This window comes from Liolophura sinensis, chromosome 1 (genome assembly GCF_032854445.1).
Source record: "Liolophura sinensis isolate JHLJ2023 chromosome 1, CUHK_Ljap_v2, whole genome shotgun sequence".
NCBI classification, from domain to species: Eukaryota; Metazoa; Mollusca; class Polyplacophora; order Chitonida; family Chitonidae; genus Liolophura; species Liolophura sinensis.
The window spans coordinates 40,042,211-40,058,157 of NC_088295.1; the positions used below are offsets into that span (position 1 = coordinate 40,042,211).

The window sequence follows — 15,947 nt, forward strand, 5'->3', positions numbered from 1 at the left end:
AAATTTTCCTCTCTGTTTTTAAGCTCTTGAGTGATGCTTTATTGATTCCACGGAGAAATTTATGGCAGTATTTGTAAGCCTTTTGCTCTCTGCACGTTTCCAATATTCAAATGAAGTAACAGTTCTACAGTGTCACTCCATAGGTTATTGCCCCTCTTAACCACTCTTCTATACATCAAGATGTAAAAAAAAAATCTGTTTCTGGCTTCAAGGCACATAATTTATTGCAACTGGTTCAAAATACAATTTCTTTGAAGATCCAAAGAACTTGGAAAGGCAGGAAGTTCTTCTACACAGAACTGCAAAACAAATCTATCAAACTTTTTTTGGTTCGAAAAACCAACTAGAACCCAATGCTATATTTAAAAACATGGACGAAGATTGACTTAATTGACTGGGTTACCTCCCCTTGTAATGCAGACGACAAGAGGTGTTCAGTGAATTTCAAATGTCAGACATGACATGTTATAATTATGCAGTCTACCATGTAAATTCAGTTCTGATACACAGATCGTTGGGAATTACGAATGCTTTAGAGTACATGCTTTTGACAGAAAAGAAGATCACATACAGTTTACTAGACTTACAATCAGTCATATTGTTTCCACAAGCAAACGTTGCATTGTGGAAATCTTTGTGCTGCTTCACTTGCATGTTATCTCGTCTGGCGGACAGTTTATACCATGCAGTGACAGATTTCGTTTAATTGAGATTATTCAGAAAATATATACTCTCAAGGCATTTCGTTAGAAGTAAAATGAAACTCATTTTTGTACTTAGCTGAACCAACTCAAAAACCCTGAATTTCTTCCGACAAAATGTCCCTTAAAGAAAAGACACATAAGTCTCTGCACAATTTTTGTGAAAGAAGAACGTACAGATACACTGAAGGACTGAAAAAGTACCACTAAGCAATGAACTGTTTGAGACCACTTTGTCGCACAGTCCGTATTACAGGCTCATACTGCTCCGTATAGTGAGCCTAAGTTTGCTCAGGCCTGGGGACTGTTCAACTCTTTAATATAGCTAATGGTGTGGCATCTTATGTGTCTCTTGAAGAACTTTGTCATCCATTATGAAAGTCCCTGGGGACTTTAACCCTTTTTCCTCACCAGGTGAACGATACCAAAGTCAGCCTTAATGTGACTGTACCCATTTCCATAATGGTGATTAAGGTTAGGGGTTAATTGTTAACAGGCCCAGCACATGTTGATTATAAGAGGGGTCAGACTGAAGGCATTGGTTCCAGCAGACAATTGTCTATTGGGCTGTCTGGCAAATACCAGAGTCCACAGCAATGGAGATCACCGATGCCACAGATCACAGCATGTAGTCCTGGCTTAGGCCTTTATTAATGGCCTCAGGCGAACACAAGTTACCAGGCACACCCAATTATGCCACAATCTCTTAAGAACAAAAAGTGCTTTGTAATCACAAAATAAAGACTGAGGCATCATGAGTGGCACAGTACATGTACATCTCATGTTTGGGCAACAAAATATCCTCAGTAAATTGAAACCCAAGGGCCATGCAGTGTTGAGGAATGGCCTCACTATAGCGTTTACTCTGTGGTGCGAGAGAAAAGAGAGAAAAGGTGTTAAGCTGCAGATTTATTAAGCCGCTTACATCATCCCAGGGGAAGGAAGATAGCTGGCTTTGGCATTCACCTTACAGTCAGCCTGGCAGACTGGAATCACACTTATGCATTTCCTGGGTTCCTTCCATGTTTTAACAGAAACCACTGACTGCTCTAGCTAATAGTCAGTCCCTTTCAGGTTGACAGATTTGCAACAGCAGCAGGCAAAATCGAGGCCTCCAAATATCGGCCAATGTACACAAATTTAATGCATAGAATTATCCAGTGACCAGAAGATACATCCACAAAAGCTAACACCATTCCCCAAGCATCTGAAAGCTGGGGAAAGGATCATACTGTACACATATATACAATCCCAATCTTAGATCATACTACTACCAAAAATATCTGAGCTTAACTGTTAAAGAGCATATCCAAAAAAGCAACCCTAAGCCCTCAACCTTTTTACATAAGTGTATTAAAGCAAAATTCAATGAAATTTATGCACCTTTTTAATTTCATTTTGGAGATAAAATTACAGGTTGACTCATTTCAGGGCTTTATGAAAGATAGAAAGGTGGCTTTTCTAGCAAATTTTCTTTTAAAACTCAATTTGAACAAAAATTTTAAAAGCTACTTACATGATTGAACTTCATAATCACAGTCATTTTATGGATTTATTGCAAAACCAAAAAATATGATGGTTTAAGAAGACACAGGAAGGTTTTGCGGGCATATTAAAATGGTATACTTGGTATTCATTACAGTGGAGCTCTTGCCATATATATGATACCATACCATCCATAGACATTTGTATCGTGTTGGTGCAATCAACACAATGAGGAATGGCTAGAGCAACCATAACATGATGAATGTGGTTAATCTGACCAAAGTCAGGGTTGAACCTGTGTCCTGCCACACACAAAATGGAGGCAGATACTGTAACCACTATTATCCCATGGCAGTCTGCCTCTGACAAGTATGTACAGCTAGGACACAATACCATACTAATCAACACTCTACATAAGACTTCACTCCAAACAATTAAAGCGAAGAGGCTTTTACAGAATTTCATAACAATTGGGCTCACTCCATTCTGCTTGGCTAACCTTTGGTTTCAACAAGTCCCCAGGTCAAGAGGAAAACTCTTCCAGGGCATTTCCTGCTGGCTCAGATAAATCTAATTTGAGAAGGTGCCGATCAATAGTGGTACAGGAAATGAACAAAGAGGACAAAGGGAAGTCTTCCTCTGGCTTTTATCTTAACCAAAGTCTAAGCACAACCATGTCGGTTTTGTACTTGTCCCAGAGGAACAAATATATGGCTCACAATCCAATGGTTAAACTGACCACACGCATGTTGATGAAAGATGAATATGCACAGTGATAAAACGGTCAACAGTGTGCAGAACTCTTTCATGTACAAAGGCTACTGTTTTTTTGGATGTTATGACATTAATGTCTAATTTGTGCTCTTCTTCTCTGCTTTTGCATACATACATACATTTAACTTATGTCAGTATCATGTGTCGATTTATTTCAGATAAACACTTTAAATAATCCATATGATAAAAACTAACAAAAACAGTTTGATTTATTTGTTGAATCGACGTTTTACGCAATACTCAAGAATATTTCACTCGTATGATGGCGACCAGCATTATCATGGAAGGAAACCGAACAGAGCCTGGGGGAAACACATGGCCATCTGCAAGTTAATAGCAGACCTTCCCACATATGGCTGGAGAGGAAGCCAGCATGAGCTGAGCTTGAACTCACAGCATCCACATTTGTAGGAGGGTCCTGAGCCATTGCGCTCCACTGGCAAGCCACGAAAGTTCCCCTAAAACAGTTTGAGATACAAATTAATGCAACCATAATATATCACTCATGTTGTTCTTATGCTTTCCTCGCAAATGATATAAATTTTATCAATACGTATATATACATACATGGTATAGTGGCGTGACGTCACAATGACGCGCCATGAAATGCAAACATCACAACCCAGTAATTTAGCTCCACAGGGTATAAATCTTATGTACCCTTGTGGGCATGACCTGCAGCTCTGACAAGTGTATATAAACATTTCAACCAGCCTGATCAGCCAATAACAATCGAGAATTACAGATAATGTAGAGACAAAGGTATTTCTTTGTAAATCTTTAAGGTATATTATTTTCAGCTGTGTCTGCTTTGATTTTAGCTTGAATAGGCCATCGGAAGATAACAATGACCTCCTTTTATTTTCTACATTTGCAGCCAAAATTGTTTTTAGGTGACGTCTTTCATTTAAGTGGGAGCCCTTGTGGGATGCATCTGTTGTGATGCATCTTGATACGTGACCTAGTTTTCTGAATAATCCAGAAGATATCAATATTTCGTTTAGCATCATCTGAGCTATGTATATTCTCTGAATTGTGGTACTGAAGATTGCCAGTGGAGCATGTTTCAAACAATTTCACAGCAGATCAACACTGCTTATTAAAAAGCCAGAATGTTGGAACAACATTATCTGGTGATATGTTTTTGGGCAAATAAATCTTTGCCTTACATGTACATTCAAAACAGAAAGGCTTTGTGGTCATCCATACACATGTATATCCTTGGGCAGAGAAGATACCTATTTGTCTTATACAGTACAGAGCTGTATCATATTTGTACACACATTATAATGTATTTATTTTACTTGATTTATTTATTTGATTTTTTTAATCTACAGTCTACTCAAGAATATTTCACTTATACGACAGCCAGAATTATGGTAGAAGGAAACTGGGCAGAGCCCTGGGGAAACACACAGACTTCAGCAGGTTAATAACAGACCGTCCTTGCGTACACCTGGTGAGGAAGCCAGCATGAGCTGAACTTGCACTCATGGCAACTGTACTGGTGAGAGGCCCCTAGATCATGCTAGCCACTTGGCCCATGATAAGAAACAAAATAAATTTTTTTTTTTTTTTTTGTGGTTTGTTATGTCTCTTTCCACAGAATTTTAGTTTTAGCATTTTGGTGTCTCCTTGCAGCAAACACTCCTAATGCCACCATACCATAGCGCTGCCTCACTATAATGCCACAGACACCAGACATACAGTGTATGTATCACCAACATTATCCATGTAATAGTACACGGATACATAGTCAACCAATACTTCTGATCTAGCTACTGTGAGCTTCTCCTCAATAGCCAAAATTAAGTCACCTATTGTATGCAAAAACTGAAGTTTAAGGGTGGAGGAAGCCTGAGAAAAAAACAACACATCTTACCAAATACATGCGCATGAAAATGTAAATGCCAATGTCCTGACCCCATTCCAAAAGAATGCTAACCATGGCATCTGCATGCAAGATTTTTTTTCATACAAAAGAATTAGTACTTACATCATCTTCTTCCTCCATCATTGATCGACTCGAGACATTTGAACCAGACCGTTGGTGAGAAGGAACTTGTAAAATGGATAACTGGAAATATAATAGTCATAATGATATACCGGTATCTGCCACCTTTCCAAATGAGCTTAGAATTATACCAGCTTTCAACATTAGAGAGTGTCATAATTTCACAACCATTGGTTAAATTATGAAGCCTGGGAAATGAATACAGGTTATGACATAAATGACATTTTAGTTTTGTTACAAAAGCTTAATCCCCAACAAAAGCATCAAAAGTAAACAAATTTGTTTGAAAGGTACATGTATGTTGTGCTAATAAAGACTAAAAAACATTTTTCAAAAAAAAACAACTTTGTAAGTCAATTTTATCACATCTTCTTTCATAAATCACATCACCTTCTGGTGTCACGCGCTGGACAATGTCAGTTGCATGAAAGTTACAACAAATCTGGCCCGAGGATAACTTTGAGTTGTTAAAACTTTCAAGACATGCAAGACAGTTACCTTGATACCACAATTATTGCAATAAAAGGACAACACAGGACAATAGGGTACTTACCCCATTTCCATCCTCACTTCCACTGAAGACATAGGATGCTGATGAACCCACAGCACTGTCCACGTCATCAGCATCTGGCACTGAAAAGCATGTTCCTCAAAGTTACAGATGTCAGCAAAATATGCAGATATTCTTTAACTATAGGGATATATATTGTATAAGTATTATGGGTGGAAATGAAATGCCTTTTGCCTTTCATATAGAGTACGTGTAGCTGACAAAACTTTTGTAATCAAGTGATTTTCACATGCTGAGTATTATTCAATGTGAATGCCATATCAGTGGATGTCAGACAAATGGTCTTCAATGAAATTCATGTCAGACAATGAAACTGACTTTCAACCATATTCCAGCTGTCAGCCACTCATTGCTACCAAGGCTCTGAGAGCAGTGAAGGCACAGGAATCTTAAAAAATTCCCTGTTCAAGGCTTGGACTTAATCAACACCACATCTGTTTGGAGAAAAAGATGTCATTATTTTCAAATGTTTACCTCAGTGAAGCAAATTCCAAGAAACAATGACAAAAATAAGAATGTTTGTGAAGAAACACAACCAACTCCATACTACCAACTCTATAACACACTACATCACTGTCGTCTTCCCTAAATGTATGAGTATTTCAAAAGGTATCATGTTTGAAGCAAAATGTCTTACATATACGATAGAAAAGCAGACATGCTTTCCAGCATATTTCATACTGTACAAATCAAACCTTTATAATCATTTCTATTCACACAAACCTGAATTTCTCCCCAAAAAGTTATTTATTTGTTGTATTGTTTATTAATTCCTTTCTAAACTGAATGAGCTTTGCCCTCCAGATCCATTATAAGCACAGGTAAGATTGACAGTTGTGTAAATACTGATCTAAACAAGTGACATAATTAATATGACTGTAACAAACAAATGAGCATGTATACATCTTTCATTTAAAAGTTCCATTTCACAATAAATGAATGTTAGACACTGCATGTTTATTCAAGCATATTCTGTGTTAACTGGTAGAATTTTAATTTTTGTGAAACCCTGAAAATGGCCAATCCAACCAATGTAGTTTTGTCTTCAAAATCAAATAAAAAATGTGTACAAACTGCACTGAAAGTTGATCTTCGATATGCAAAATGGTTGAGGAATTAGGGTAGTGTACACCTCTCCTATGCTTTCCAGGGAAAGAATTAACATCCATTCCATCACAACAAATTTTATAACATTTTATCTCTTAAATAATGACTGGTAATGACGGCAATTGGACACTTAGTAACCCTTGAACCTAATATGAGTTATTTGGAATTTCAAATCCTTCTCGGGTAATGTGCTTACAATAATTACAAACCACTTTCATTAACGTATAAGCATATTCTCTTGTAAGGCAGATGAACAAATCAATTATGGACTGGATAACAAATTTTATTTCTTATTTTCTTTTCACACAAACTGTGGAGAAAATCCAGTTTAATCCAATATACTGTGTCATACTGAAAATCTTTAAATGGGATAAGTTCATTTAATTTAACAGAAACAAATATACTTTGAACTTATAATACAGTGGGCATTAAGGCAACCATGTTAGTAAAATTAATACATTATTGACAGGCTTGTTCAGAGAAAAAAGAATTTGATTTTAAACCATTTACAAAAGGATCATTCAGGTAACTTTCAGGCAAACATGTTTGACTTACAGAGAACAATTCTCTGATAATCAATAATCCATTTACATCAATTTACAGGCTGGCTTCCTCTCCGGATGTACGTAGGAAGGTCGGTCAGCAACCTGCGGATGGTCGTGGGTTTCCCCCCGGGTAGAGCCCAGTTTCCTCTCACCATAATGCTGGCCGTCGTCATATAAGTGAAATGTTCTTGAGAACGGCGTAAAACACCAATCAAATAAATAAATAAATAAATCAATTTACAGCTTCCACATTATGCCTATTATGTTGTGAGTTCAAGTCCAGTTACTTGGCTGGACTTTTCCCAGCCTGTATTATATAGGCCCCACTTGACCTTACTGTACTGCACATCGAGTAAAGGTAATATACACTGATAGAATAAACAAACATGACAAATTCATTCAATTTACAACTTTTGTTCAAGTAACTTTGTGCAGATTGCATGCAGCTTTTTCATCTCCCACACAAAAAAAAAACATTTAAATAGCTCTTGGATGTATACCTTAAATGTGAACTCAAATTAACCCAATATGGGAAGACTTGAGCAGCGAATGAAAGAAAGATGATAAATTTATTCAATTTACATCACATACAACCTACATGTACGATACTCAGTGCACTAGTACTGTGCGGTTTTGCTAAAATCAGAAAAATAATGTGACAAATGTCAACTAATTATGACTTTTGCCATAACCACTGATGGAGTCCTAACACTCTCAAAGTCAAGTTTAGAAACTTCATTAGTAGGAGACTGGAGAACCCTGTATATCCACTAGGCCAGGGGATGCCCCTGCATGGTTTGAATTTTAGTGTCTGATTAGCAATTAGATTTGAGAATAGCTTCCAGTCAGATATTTAGCTGTTCTTCACAATCATAATGATGTTGAAGATGTCCTAAAAATGTGATAACCAATACATACTGTATATCAAGTAGAGCAGCTAGCTTTACTAAGCAGTAAAAAGAAAGATATAGCAAATTTGTAATTATTACTCTTCATCCATTACTTTGGCATGATACTTTTCAAAATAAACCATACACAAATTTATCCCACATATGGCACATCCATAGATAGATTCCTTACGCAGTTTGTCTTTCAAGCACTGTTTACACCTGCCAAGTTTTGACATGAGAACTGGACAGTGAGACCTGCCATTACTACCCATTTCAGTCAAGGAGTACCTGCATTTCCTTTGAAATTGTCCTATAAGAAGACGTGCCAGATTTCTACAAAACTCAAATTTTGACCTGCTTTTGAGTTTTCCAGTACAAGTAGGTGTGGCGATGATTTGATGATACACACATAAGTATAAACGAGCAAGCTATGGCAGTATCAATCAAAAAGCAAAACAGATATTTCCAAAATTGTTTGGACCGTCTTCCTGATGGATACTGATGTCAAAGTTGATCCCCATGATCAACACCATTCATGTTTTCTGAATAATTTCCTACAACTTCAGGTGCTGGAATGTTCTGTGTTGAACCGTCTTTCCGTCTCCTCTTCATTTCCACCACATTAGTGGGATCAGAATGTGTTCACAAAAAGTTCACCTGTCTTTTATCAAACCAACATGTAGCAACTAAATTATCTTTCTGCAGCCTCAGGCTTGCTGCCTTTTCTTTCTGAAGGCATTTGGGGTGTAATTTCTCTGGCAACCTTTCCTGTTCACGTGGCATGTACCAGTTCCATATATGTTATCTGCTGATAGCTTCACAAACAGTTCAGGACTTGTAAAAAAATTATCCATGTAATCCATGTGATTTTTACCAACTAAACATCGAGTCAGATCTTTGACAACTCTTGATGCAATCCCTCTTCTCGTGTTCCATTTTTAGATCTTCCTGTAAACACCTGCATCTTATACACATACCCATTATAACTACCAGCAAGTTCCCAACCTTTATTCCAAATTTACATGGTTTGGCTGGAAGATATTGCCTAAAACTAAGGCAGCCTCTAAAGGGTATCATAGCCTCATCCACACATACAGATTTGTGGAGATTGTAATTGTCCTGTAAATTCTGCTGGACATCAAATATTGGCCTGACATGGTGAATAGAATCATGACCTGGATCTCCACATAATTACAATGGAAGTACTGTAAGATTTTCTCAAATTTCAGTCGTGTCACTATTTTGGCAAAGCTGGAATTTCACAAAGATCGTCCCTCGTCCAGTAATCCTTGTATGCTAGCAATGGAATGACAGACATCAAAATATGAAGACCAATAAAGGCTTGAATCTCGTCTGCAGTTACTGCAGTCCATTTTGTATCACGCTTGACATCTTCACACTTCTGTGCATATAAATTCGTATGATCTGCTAAATACTGGTAAGTGTTATCATCAAATATTAAATGAAAAAAGTCTTTTTCATTCTTATCATGACTCAAAATATGTACTGGTCCAACTGGTTGATTGAAAGGAAGTACATCAATTGTCGACAGGGTACTACACCACCTGGATTTCACACCACCTGTGCTTGTACTATGTACAGGAGTTGTTGTTGTTGCTGTCAAATCTCCAGAATCACTTCAGGGCCGTTTTTGGGAAATGGCAGACAAAGGTAAACAGTCCTCCAAAGGATATTTGTCAGAATCACAACTTAGTTCGTTGTCTGAAACACCGATTTCCGAGTCGTCAGAATCGAAAACACTTGAAAACTTTACTGATCTTAAGCCTGAAATCAACCGTTCGTCGTCACTCGAGCTGTCCGCCATTGTGATAACTTCGGCGGAGATCTAAGGACGCTTATTAATGTTCATTATGTTATTTAGCCAATTAAATAGGTTTTCTAAATTCCCGATTTTAAAGGCTGATGAAACTTAAATCTTTCCATTACCTTTCGAGCAAACCTTATAACATCTTTCCACATATAACAACAAAAGTCTCAGAATCCAACAAAATGGGTAATTTAGTCATATGCAAAAATTTTCAATGAAGTATGTTCAAAATGACTATCTTGTTTTGATCATGTAATCTTGCAGAATATTGTACAATGAAATATGATCAACACTGTACATATGAAGTGTACTGTTCATGAACATACAGTACAGAAGCTATCACCAATCTGACAGATCACAGAAATTGACAAAAGAAAATAAATGGTTTAGGGTTGTAATTTAGCCACAATAAAAAAATTTGAAGGAACATACACACATATCATTTTGATAATGAAAATATTAACATACATGCACTTATACAAATAGTCAGATTTTTGAATGTCTTAAATTCAATCTGCATTAAAGACTGTCAAAATACAATAATTTCTCAATGCCCATTAAGAAGCCTACTTAAATTAGATCGGCCCGGATAGCACAGTTGGTAGAGCGTCTGCTTCGGGACCGGTAGATCCAGGATCAATCCTTGATCGAGTCACACCTAAGACTTTAAAAGAGGACGTTGTAACTTCCTCGCTTGGCGTTCAGCATGAAGGGGATAGTGCAACGACTGGTTGACCCGTATCAGTATAATGGCTCGGGCGGGGCGGCTTACTTGCCTTCGGTAAGTCGTGTCAGTGAAGCAGCACTAAATAAAAGAGCGGTGGAAATCCGTCACCTACTTAAATTGAAAATGAAGATTGATATTCTAGCGGGTCCTGGCTTTGTTGTAAGGTGTGAGACTTTGGGCCATGAGATCAATTGGGCCACAAATCCAGGTTGAATTCTGGCCTTGAACTAGGGAATTTGTACATTCTCCAGGCCTTAAATGAGGCTATAACAATTTGATGGCACTCATTAGGCTGTTTATACAGTATAAATAAAATAATGTTTATTGTAGACCATTTGACCAACAGCGAATAAACTGATATTTGCACCTGAAATCTGTCACCGGGTCTCTGAACCATCTGATAAACGATCTTTCCAAAACATGTAAAATAGCTAACTTTATTAGCCTTAAATTGTTATTGCATTCAATAGTATTCTATTCCAGTGAAACACGATGGCTTTCTTTGTTAATTTCACATTTGAAGTTAAATGTTCTTGAGAGTGTGAAAATCAGTACATGCAACTGCAGTATTCATGGCAGAATGTCCCCACCTACTTACATCAACATTTCCATTTAAGTATAAATATTAAATCATAGAGGGACCATATTCTAATAATACATGTTAGACTGAATGATGCTCCTAGACCAAAAAACAAAAACACCACTGGCAAAGTGATAAGTGTCTTGAGGTGTAAGTGTTAATTATTTGTTAGTAAAAAGCTGTTATACCTCTACAGGTTACCGTGGTAACAGGAGAATACACACCAGCACCAAATGTTGTCTCCATGCAGCTAGGCTGGCTGAAAAACAGAAAGACCATAGACATGAGCAGGAGGCAAACAGGTGTAAATAGCAAGCCTGGTATATATCAGGTTTTATGTAGATAAATATAAAGCAATTAACAGGTCATAAAACAATTAGTGGGAATGCAGGAACGTATGATAATGATGTACTATTTATGTAAATTAGTACAGTGCTGGTACTTGTAACAGTAATCCGGATACTGCTTATATTTAAATAAACAGATGTACCAGGAAGTACAACTGACATACAGATGTGTAGCTGTGATAAAATTCCTTCATGGGATCAGATGATCACTGCCTCCACAGGGCTTGTCATTTTTACCCTTACATGTATTTATGGGTCAGTTTTTCTGCAGTATGAGGAATACTCCACAACAGTCAAGTTTTTAAGGCATGTATGTGTGAAATTGGGCACACAAAGCCTTCTGGGTATATCAACTGGGACCTGTTTAACAAAGTGTCAAGACAGCTTAAAGCTGTAAACCAAATTAAACTGTTAATACACACAGCAAATCAATAAAATGTCAACTGATAAATCTGTACTGGAGTAGTACAATTTCAGCCAGGCCTGAGCATTTAGCTTTAAATATTTTGTTTTGCAAAAGAAGATTAATATGAAAGTTTTGGACTTAAACTCAAAATGACTGTGTGAAACAGGCCCCAGAGTATAGAAACAGTTGAATGGAACAACTTTAAAAAATATATTACAGATGTCAAATCTATGTTATAATGTAAACAATATACTCCTTAAATAATTGCGTCGTAATGTATATGTAAGTGAAACATTCTTGAGTACCTCATAAAACACCAGTCAAATAAAAAAACATAAATAATGTATCAATATCACATATTTTAGGCTCGCAACATTTCTACAGGATGAATTAAGTGCTGACCTCTGATACAGATTTATATACATGTGAATGTATACGTTCTGGCATGAATGTGAACACATTCAACAAAGTGATCAGTCAACCAACCAACATATGCACACTGTACATGTAGTTGATTTTTGTCAGCGTATTATCAGTCAAGCTGGCCAAATACCTACATGGAAAATTTCTGTGATTAATGGTTGCAGTACAGTGTTGTTTTCATATATCACAGTATTTAATATGAACATACCTCAAGTCATATCTAGAAAATATATAGGACATCATCAAATATACATAAATATGTCCCATGACTGTATATTAATTTAAGTCTTCTTACAATCTATATATGAAAACACAATGAAAGCTCAAAAACTGCATGGCCTCACAGAGACCAACATTTTGGGTTATTCAAAATTGCCAGCAAGTAGTAACATTTTCTTCTTTTTTTTTTTGGACACGTACATACATGTACATATAGTTAGTTCCATGTATTTCAATGCAACCCTTTGCTGTCAGTTATATTTGCCAGATGAGTCAGGGCTTCCATTGTGACAAGTCATGTGACTCAACAGATCATTCTGGCCAATCAGAATATAAAGCAAAGTGATTTTTGAAACTCTGAAGGAGAGATGCATGTAAACTTGATTTATACTGATCATAGTATACAAGTTGATAAGCATTAGTTTCCTTGTAGTGTTACATAATGTTTCGCACGAGCAGGTGTTACACCACATCATACAGCAACTGATGGTAAGAGAAAAAGGGTCAATCTTTCGTGTATGAAACATCATGCTGTACAATTTTTGCTACGCAATGTATCAGATCATTTGACATTCACAGAGTTGCTCTGCTATCCACAATGCATGCTGACAAAGTTTACAGTGAGCTGCACTTTCTCACATTAGAGTACACAGTTTAAGGTAAATGTTGAGGTACACATGCTTTAATATTGGTGTTTTGTACTATTACATGCATGTAAATGCACCAATACATGAATGTGAAACTGTGAATACACTAATTAATACACTTATGTGAATACATCATTAGAATGCATACATGTGAAAACACTGAAATGGACATGAAAGAGAATACATGCATGTGAACATACATATTTATTTGACTGGGGTTTTTCAACATACTGAATATTTATATGATGGTGGCCAGCATTATGGTAAGAGGAAACCGGGCAGAGCTCAGGGGGAAACCCAAGACCATCTGCAGGTTAATGACAGGCCTTCCCATGTATGACCGCAGAGGAAGCCAGCATGAGCTGGACTTTCAAGAATACCAACTGGATTGGTGAGTTGCTCCTGGGTCATTCTGTTGCACTGGCACACTAACCATTAGGCCATGGAGGCTCCCATGAAAAGACCGATACGTGTAAATAAACTCAGTGTCACTGTAACACATGTGGATTTAATGATTGACAGCCAGGTACATCTATGTCAATACACTCATACATGCAGGTGAATATACTGATACATAAACATGAATGTTAATATTTATTTATTTAATTGGTGTTTTACACCGTACAATGGCGGCCAGCTGTTCGTTAATACTGATACTAGCATGTGAATACAAGCATACATGTGAATACATGTGTAAAGAAACAGATGTATGCTAAACAGTATTCGTACTGGCAACACATTATGTATGCACCGTACGTAAAAGCTATCTTATCAGCAAGAAAATATCCAGTAGATATAAAGGCTTCTAGAGATACAATCACCATAATCCAAAGAATTATTTTATTATTTATTCATTTGATTTATTTATCACAGAAGGAGTTTTCACTTATCCTATAGCTATCTGTGTTGTAGGTGGAGGAAGCTGCAGTCAACAGTGCCCAGGGTGTTAAAATCAAAGATGAACTGTCCCACATGTGACATACTGACTTCTACACCATACTTGTGGAAGACAAGAAGCCTTCATTAGACTTTGCATTCTTGTGATTTGGGACCACTTTCACAAAACTTTGGAAGTTGTATTTCTCCTAACTTTTATCATAAACTTTTTTCAATGCTATAAGTAGGCCTCTGTTACGAGAAACGTTACAAAAAATTGATTTGCAGATTTTTGTGAAAGTGGGCCCAGGTACAACCTCCTCACAGAGCACACATGCTGTAAAAATGTAAATCACCTATAATTTCATGGAATTCTTTCACCTACACCTAATCGCACTGCTGGTGAAAATGAAGTTACGTGTAAATTATTCTAAATGACATATCATTTCAGTTTAATATTAGAGCAGAGTGATTTGCTGGTGGAAAGTTCCATAAAATTGTAGGTGATTTATTGTTCTTATGTTAAACAATAAGAGCTGTTTTAAGCCCTAAATTGGGATGCAATTCCTTTTTCCTGTTTTTTCCTTTTTATTTTTTTTGTTTTTATTTTCTTTCTCCATCACTTCTCAACTGTTTATTACAGATAGCAAAGCACAAGTTCAGAATCTTTCAGCAGGACATGTTTTTCAAAAAAAAGTCAGTATAGGGTTGTTTGAAAACAAACACATCATACGTGACCAAGAAATTAAGACAGTCTTACAATATATGATATGATTGGTGAACACGGATTCAACTATTTATTTGCCTACCAGTAATTGCACATCTATAGACGGTTCAAGTTGATGTAAGGCACACTGTTATGCTCATAGTCATAGTCTAACTTGAACAGCCATTATAGCCTACGATGTTGAGACCAACACCCATCATATGAGTTAACTATCATTTTTAGGGCAGTTGTAAAGACTAAGTTGATACTTAATTTTGTTAAAGTCCGTGACCCCCTTCTCAGATGTTTTCTGAAAAGCTGGTTACTCAATGAACTGACATCACTTTACCAAGTTACAACAACATGAACTTAAAATCTCCCCATTTTAGTTATGGTGCTGCCAATTAATGTCATCATAGCTTGGGGTTTGGGGGTCGGAGAAATCATACATTACAAATACACCGGAAGTAACAAAACATAAATACATTTTACCTTTTTGAGAGAAATAGAAACTATTTAAATTTCAGACTCGGGAGAAAAATGAAAACAGCTACTGTTTTTCACTCTAAATAATGCATGCTCACAGTAGAGATACTGCAAGAGATCACTGACTCTATGTCAATGTGAAAATAGAAACCATTCAAACTCTCAACTCGATATTCCAGCGCCGTCATCCAGCAGTTCACCAGAAGTTCGTCTTGCCCAACTTTTTACAACTAGGAATTACGATTAATTCAGTTTTTCTGTCAAATCTGCTCGGTCTTATCAAATGCCGTGCACATGTAGTAGTGTGACATACTGGGAATGTTGACAGACAAGAATAAGAAAATGTAAACAAAACTTACTGCGAGGAAACAACGTCTTGGTATACTGTTTCACTCAAGTTCCGTAAGCCGCGATGAGCATGTCACAAAGTTTGCCGGAATGAAGTTTAGGGAGAAGTCAGTGTTGCATCAAACAAGTATGCATAAACGATAAGAACATAGCGTACACAGGTTTAAAATAAGCAGGAACTGAGATGAAATGTGAGTAACTCATTCGCTCAGGGCTGCTGACTTCATCGCATACACAAAGCATCCAAACATCAAACAACATAATATA

At 36.8% G+C, this 15,947-nt stretch overlaps 1 protein-coding gene across 1 annotated transcript in view; it reads right to left on the bottom strand.

The window, feature by feature from the left end:
- LOC135474789 (E3 ubiquitin-protein ligase TRAF7-like) overlaps window positions 1-15,728 on the bottom strand; it is an 89,710-nt gene extending 73,982 nt beyond the window's left edge. Inside the window, 4 exon segments of the mRNA XM_064754389.1 lie at window positions 4,957-5,037; window positions 5,528-5,607; window positions 11,411-11,481; window positions 15,692-15,728. Coding sequence (XP_064610459.1) covers window positions 4,957-5,037; window positions 5,528-5,607; window positions 11,411-11,468 — 219 coding nt within the window. The 5' untranslated portion in view covers window positions 11,469-11,481; window positions 15,692-15,728.
- Between the last annotated feature and the right edge of the window lie 219 nt (window positions 15,729-15,947).